The following is an 8,029-nucleotide window of genomic DNA, read 5'->3' as shown; positions in this document are numbered from 1 at the left end:
GGAGGAGGGGAAAAGGAACCACTTAAAAATAACTACATCCTACTTCTCAGAAACCATAAAAGATGAAATACTCCCATTCGCAACGACCTGGATGGACCTAGAGAAAATTATATTAAGTGAAACAAGCCCAGCACAGAAAGAGAAATGTCACATGTTCTCACTTATTTGTGGGAGCTATAAATAAATAAATAAATATACAAACAAACAAAGGGTGGGGGAGGGGAAGAAGACACAACGATCACAGCAATTCGTTGAACGTGTTAAGACAAGTGATCAGAGAGGACGTAGTGGGGGGGAGAGGAACAGGTAAAGGGACACGAACATCAACGACAACGTATATTGAGAAGTTAAAAAGAAAAAAAGAAACCTTAGAAGAAGAGAGTGGAATTGAACGTGTTGAGAGAAAAAAAACCCACAACCTAGAATTCTGTACCTACGTGAAGGAGAAATAAAAACTTTCTCAAGCAAATCCGTATTGCGGGCATTTGTTGCCAGAAGACCTGTCTTGCAGGAAATGTTAAAAGAAGTTCCTTAGAAGAAAAGTGACACAAAGAAGTCGTCAGTGAAGACAAAATAAAAACTTTCATTCCTCTTATTCTCAATTGATAGAACAGATAACACTTTGTTCAAAATAATAACACAGATGTCTTTGATTATGCACACTTATGTATGACATTAATGACACAAGGGATGAGAGGGAGGAATTAGAATTATTTTGTTATTATAAGACACGCTACTAGTGAAGTGGCACAGTGTTAGTTGAAAGTAGGTGTGGATTCGTGGTAAATGTATGTTGTAAACTCTACGGCAGCTGCTAAAAAAAAGCAAAAAAGAGAAGTATAACTGATATGCTAAGAAAGGAGAGAAAATGGAGCCATATAAAATGCTCAATTAAAACCACAAAAGGCAGCTCTTTCCTTTTGCAGCCATCACCGAGGTGGCAGCGGCCAAAATGAAGTTCAATCCCTTTGTGACTTCTGACCGAAGCAAGAACTGTAAAAGGCATTTCAATGCACCTTCCCACGTTCGCAGGAAGATTATGTCTTCCCTTCTTTCCAAAGAGCTGAGACAGAAGTACAATGTTCAATCCATGCCCATTCGAAAAGATAATGAAGTTCAGGTTGTGCAGGGACACTATAAAGGTCAGCAAATTGACAAAGTAGTCCAGGTTTACAGGAAGAAATATGTCATCTACATTGAACGGGTGCAGCGGGAAAAGGCTAATGGCACAACTGTCCATGTGGGCATTCACCCCAGCAAGGTGGTTATCACTAGGCTAAAACTGGACAAAGACCAAAAAAAGATCCTTGAATGGAAAACCAAATCTTGCCAAGTAGGAAAGGAAAAGGGCAAATATAAGGAAGAAACAATTGAGAAGATGCAGGAATAAAGTAATCTTGCATATGACTTTCATTAAAAACTGCTAAGGCCGAAAAAAACCACAAAAGGCAGAAAAAGAGTGAAAAACATAAATAGGAGCAAGGGCAAAAAATAGAAAACAGTACCAAATATGGTAGATATTAATCCAACTATATCAATAATTACTTAAATGTCAATAGTCTAAATACACCGATTAAAAGACAGACATTGTCAGAGTGGGTCAAAAAACATGACCCAACTATATGTTGTCTATGAGAAACCCCCTTTGAATATAAGCACCTATATGGATTAAAAGTAAATAAATGGAGAAAAATATAGCATGCTAACACTAATCAAAAGAAATGAGGAGCAGCCAAAAGAAACCAGCCTTGTAACACCAAGGTCACAGATTCGGATCCCCATACTAGCCAGCCACCAAAACAAACAAACAAACAAACAAACAAACAAAACCCCTCAAGAGTAGCTATGTTGATTTCAGACAGAGCAGATTTCAGAGTAAGGGAAAATTATCAGGGATAAAAGGGGGCATTACATAATGATAAATGGGTCAATTCTCCAAGAAGACATAATAATCTTTAACAAGTAAGTACTTAACAACATAGTCAAAATACATGAGGCAAAACCTGATAGAACTGAAAGCAGAAATAGATAAATTCACTATCATGACTGAAGACTTCAACACCCCTCAATCAAAAATGTATAGATCCAACTGGAAGGAAGGACATAGTTGAGCTCAATAACACCATCAATCAACTGGGTATAATGGCCATCTATAGACTACATCATCCAAGGATAGCAGAATACACATTCTTCTCAAGATCACATGAAACATTCACAAAGATACATCACATTCTGGTCCATAAAACACACCTTAACAAACAAACAAACAAACAAACAAACAAACAAAAAGAATTACATAATGCCTTCTCTCAGACCACAGTGGAATTAAACTAGAAATTAATAACAGAAAGATAACTGGAAAATCCCCAAATACATGGAGATTAAATAACATGCTTCTGAATAACACATGGGTCAAAAAAGAAATCTCAAGAGAAGTTAAGAATTTTTTTTTTTTTTTTTTTTGGTCGTTTTTTCGTGACTGGCACTCAGCCAGTGAGTGCACCGGTCAGTCCTATATAGGATCTAAACCCGCGGCGGGAGCGTCGCCGTGCTGCCAGCGCAGCACTCTACCAAGTGCGCCACAGGCTCGGCCCTTTTTTTTTTTTTTTTTTTTTTTTTAAAGATGACCGGTAAGGGGATCTTAACCCTTGACTTGGTGTTGTCAGCACCACGCTCAGCCAGTGAGCGAACCGGCCATCCGTATATGGGATCCGAACCCGGGGCCTTGGTGTTATCAGCACCGCACTCTCCCGAGTGAGCCACGGGCCGGCCCCGGAAATATTTTGAACTAAATGAAAATGAAAACACAACTTATCAAAATTTGAGGAATGCTATGAAAGCAATGCTTAGGAGGAAATTTATAGCACTAAATGCATATATTAGAAAAGAAGAAAGATCTAAAATGAATAGTCCAAGCTTCCACTTTAGGAAACTAAAAAGGAGAGAGAGAGAGATAGAGAAAGAGAGAGAGAGAGAGAGAGAGAGAGAAAGAAAAGCAAATTAAATCTAAAGTAAGTGGGAGAAAAGAAATAATAAAAATTAGAGCAACTCCAGGTGGCCTTCAGACTTGAGATTGCAGCATCAACTCCTCCCTAGGCCTCCAGCCTACAAGTCTACCCTGCAGATTTTGGACTTGCCAGCCCCCACAATCATGTGAGCCAATTTTTAAAAATCATATAGATAGATAGATATGCATATATTTAGATATAGATATAGAGATATATTGGTTTTGTTTCTCTGCAGAACCCTGACTACTACACCCACTAAATAAACAAACAAAAAAGTTAGAGCAGAAATCAGTGAAATTGAAAACAGGAAATCAATAGAGAAAATCAATGAAACCAACAGCTGGTTCTTTAAAAAGATCAGTAAAATTGATAAGCCTCTAACTAACTAGAGGACAAAGCAAAAGAGAGGGCACAAATTACTAATACAGGAAATTAAAGCATATACATCACTACAGATCACATGGACATGAAAAGGATAATGAAGGAATGCTATGAACAGCTCTATGTCCACAAATTTGATAACCTAGCCGAAATGGACCTATTCCTTGAAAGACACAAACTTCCAAAACTCAAACAAGAAATAATAAACAATCTGAAAGGCCTATATCTATTACAGAAATTGAATCAATAATTAATGTCCTTCTAAAACAGAAACACCAGGTCCAGATGGGTTCATTGATGGATTTTACCAAATATTTAAGGGAGAAATTATACCAATTCTTTATAATTTCCTACAGAAGATTGAAGCTGAGCAAATAGTACCTAACTCATTCTATTAGGTCAGCATTACCTTAATACCAAAACCAGAAAAAGACATTACGAGAAGAGAAAACTACAGAGCGGTATCTCTCATAAGCATAGATGCAAAACTCCTCAACAAAATATTAGCAAATTGAATCCAGCAACGTATAAAAAGAATTATACACTATGACCAAGTGGGATTTATCCCAGGTATGCAAGGCTGGTTCAACATTCAAAAGTCAATTAATATAACCCATCATGTCATAAACAAGAAAAGTCACATGATCATATAAATACGTGCAGAAAAAGCATTTGACAAAACCCAACACCCATTCATGATAAGAAAAACTATCACTAAACTAGGAATAGAGGGAAACCTCCTCAACTTGATAAAGAATATCTACAAAAACAAAAAACAAACAAAAGCCTATAGCTAACATCGTACTTATGGAGAGAAACTAGAAGCCTTCCCAGTAAGATCAGGAACAAGGTAAGGATGTCCTCTCTTACTACTCCTTTTCAACATTGTCCTGGAAGTCCTAGCTAATGCAATAAGACAAGAAAAGGAAATAAAATGTTTATTGACTGGGAGGGAAGAAAAAATGTCTTTGTTCACAGATGACATGATCATCTATAGAGAAAATCCAAGAGAATCAACAAAAAGCTCCTGGTACTAATAAGTGATTATAGCAAGTTTGCAGAATACAAGGTAAATATACAAAAGTCAGTCACTTTTCCATATATAAGCAATGAACAAGTGGAATTTGAAATTAAAAACACAATATTGGGCTGGCTCGTTAGCTCAGTTAGTTAGAGCATGGTGCTAACACCAAGGTCCAAGGCTCAATCCCTGTACTTCCCAGTTGTTAAAAATAACAATAATAATAATAATAAATTAATTAATTTAAAAATAAAAATAAAAACACAACATAATTTACATTAGTACCTCCAGAATATGAAATCGATTTTTTTCTCCTCTTTTTTTTTTGAAATAGATTTATTTAGGTATAAAAATCTAACAAAATATGTACAAGATCTATATGAGGAAAATTACGAAACTTTCATAAAATAAATCAAAGAAGAATTAGATAAATGGGGAGAAATTCCATGTTTATGGACAGGAAGACTCAATATTGTCAAGAAGTCAGTTTTTCCCAACTTGACCTGTAGATTCAATGCAATCCCAACCAAAATCCCAGCAAATTATTTTGTTGACATCAACAAACTGATTCTAAAGTTTATGTGGTGAGGCTAAAGACCCAGAATGGCCAGCACATAAGGAGAACAAAGTTGGAGGACCAATGTCATCTGACTTCAAGACTTACTGTAATCAAAACAGTATGGTATTGCTGAAAGCACAGACAAATACATCAGTGGAACAGAATAGAAAGCACAAAAGTAGGCCCACATAAATATAGTCAATTTATCTTTGACAAAGAAACAAAGGCAACACAATGGAGAAAAGATAAACTTTTCAACAAATGGTGCTGCAACAATTGGACATCCACGTGAAGAAAAATAAGTCACACAAATTAATTCAAAATGAATCCCAGATCTAAATGTGAAACACAGAACTAGAAAATCCTAGAAGATAACGTAGGAGAAAATCTAGATGAGCTTTTGTTTGGCAGTGACTTTTTAGATACAACATCAAAGTCACAATCCATGAAAGAAAGAACTGATAAGCTGGACTTCATTAAAGTAAAAATTGTCTGCTCTGCAAGACACTGTCAAGAGAATGAAAAGACAAGCCACAGACTAGGAGAAAATATTTACGAAGGACGTACCTGATAAAGAACTTTTGTCCAAAATATACAAAGAATGCTTAAAGCTCAACGATAAGAAAGCAAACAACCGACTAAAACTGGGCCAAAGATCATAGATGCCTCACCAAAGAAGATGTACAGATGGCATATAAGCATGTGAAAAGATGCTTCAGGGCTGGTCAGTTAGCTCAGTTGGAGAGAACACAGTGTTATAACACCAAGGCCAGGGTCAAGGGTTCAGATCCCCATACCGGCCAACTGCCAGAAAAGAGAAAAAAAAGAAAAGATGCTTCACATCATATGTCACCAGGGAAATGCAAGTGAAAACAGCAATGAGATACCACTACACACCTCCTAGAATGGCCACAATTCAGAGCACCGAGAACACCAGCTGCTGAGAGGATTCGGAGCAGGAACTCTCACTCATTGCTGGTGGGAATGCAGAATGGTTGCAGCCACTCTAGAAGACAGTTTGGCAGTTTCGTACAAAACTAAACATACCCTTACCATACGTTCAGTCATTGTGCTCCTTGGTATTTACACACATAAGATGAAAACGCATGTCCACACAAAACAACCACACATGGATGTATATAGCAGCTTTATTCATAATTGTCAAAACTTGAAAGCAAGCACAATGTCCTTCAGTAAGTGTGTGGTTAAATAAACTGGTATATCCAGTTGATGGACTATTACTCAGCACTAAAAAGAAATGAGCTATTAAGCCATGGAGGAAGCTTAAATGTACGTTACTAAGTGAAAGAAGCCAATCTGAAAAGGCTACAGATTATATAATTTCAACTGCTCAACTCTGGAACAGGCAAAACTATGGAGACAGTGAAAAGATCAGTGATTTCCATGGGTTTGGGGGAGGGAGGGAGGAATAGGAGGAGCACAGGGGATTTTTAGGGCAGTAAAAATACTCTGTATGATACTACATGTCATTATCCATTGGTCCAAACCCATAGAATGTCCAACACCAAGACCGAACTCTAATGTAGAATATGGTCTTTGGGTAATTATGATGTGTCGATGTAAGTTCATCGACTGTACCGAATGCACCACTCTGGTGGGGGATGTTGATTATGGGGGAGGCTATGCATGTGTGCGGCGGGGGGTATATGGGAATTCTCTCTGTACCTTCCTCTCAGTTTTGCTGTGAAGCTAATACTGCTCGACAAAATAAAGTCTTTCTTTCTTTTTTTTTTTTTAAATCCGTTTCTCACCTCTCCGTCACCCTGCAAGGGCAGGCCCTACTGCCTGCCTTTCCCAGGCTCCAGGCCCAGCTGGTTTCTGGCTGGGCTTGATGGTGGGAGGCATGGGCAAGAGACTAGCAGGTGGGAGGAAGGGGCGAAGCCGGGGTATGGCCTCCCTGCTTCTCTGCTCTGGGGGCATCTCAGCAGCAGCTACGGCTCCTACTGAAAGGCTAGGAAAGACATGATTCCAGGTCTTCTCCCCGTGTCCCTCTGGCCTGGTGATGGCTGTGGCTTCCTGCCCATGCTGGTCCCCAGCTGCCTCACTACTCCCGCCCCACATCAACCTCCCATTAGTCCTAGTTACTGTTTTCCTGGCATTTAATGCCCTCAGTTGAAGTGGTTTCTGTTTCCCTGGGAGGACCCTAACTGATGAAATACCCATTTGGAAGGGGCAGATCGTGCTTCGCATCATGGAAGAAGGGAGCAATGGAGGAGCCATTGACCAAATGTTAAGCCAAAAACGGTTCTCAAGAAATTTCAAAAAAATAGAAACGAAATAATACAGAACACATTCTTGGAATAGAAAATTAACAACAAAAATGGAAAACAAACAAAAGCCTACCTTTAGAATTTAGAACTCCCTTTAAAAAACTTCAGTGAAAAAAAAAAATCAAAGAAAAAGTTGCAGAATATTTAAAAAAACAGGAATGATGAGAACAGCGAAAGTACCAAGTCAGAACACGAAGAAACCAGACAATTAATAAATCAGTCCCAACACTGGTTCTTTGAGACACTAAAACAAAACAAAAGATAAAACAGTAGCCAACCCAAGCAAAGGGAAAAAAAAAGAAAACAAAATAAATCACCAAAACTCACAGAAGTAGCCATAAGCCCCCCCGTGGATCGCAAGCAACTTATGACCAAAGAAACTGAAAAAGTAGTTATGGGGGGCAGGACCCTTGACCACAGAGAAAATTCTCATAAAGAGACACTTGATGCCTGAGTGAGCTACTGCCACCATTTGATGTCACCTTCAGACTTAACCCTGTCCAGGAGGAGCAAATGACTGCAGCTTCCCAGAAGCCCCTGGTAGACTTGCCTACACTTCTTATTGGCTAGAACTAGGTCAATGGCCACCACAGTTCACATGAGAATTCGTTCCTGAATCACACGGATGAAAGAGTGGGTGCTGGAATATAACCAGGGCTCTACTGATAAGGCAGAAGGGACATCTGCCCCCACTGTGTCCGGTTCTCTTTGAGGCTCAATGTGGTTCCATTGATCATTTGTCTGTTTCGGCACCAAAGCCGCACTGTTT

At 38.7% G+C, this 8,029-nt stretch overlaps 1 protein-coding gene across 1 annotated transcript; it reads left to right on the top strand.

Moving 5' to 3' along the window:
- Positions 1-937: 937 nt before the first annotated feature.
- LOC134367358 (large ribosomal subunit protein uL24-like) lies at positions 938-1,390 on the top strand. The gene has a single exon (XM_063084086.1). The coding sequence runs from the start codon at positions 953-955 to the stop codon at positions 1,388-1,390; it is 438 nt and encodes a 145-aa protein (XP_062940156.1). The 5' UTR covers positions 938-952.
- The last annotated feature ends 6,639 nt before the right edge of the window (positions 1,391-8,029 follow it).

This window comes from Cynocephalus volans, chromosome X (assembly GCF_027409185.1).
Source record: "Cynocephalus volans isolate mCynVol1 chromosome X, mCynVol1.pri, whole genome shotgun sequence".
Lineage (NCBI taxonomy): Eukaryota > Metazoa > Chordata > Mammalia > Dermoptera > Cynocephalidae > Cynocephalus > Cynocephalus volans.
Note: the sequence above shows the minus strand (reverse complement) of the source record. Positions and strands in the feature narration are given on the sequence as shown.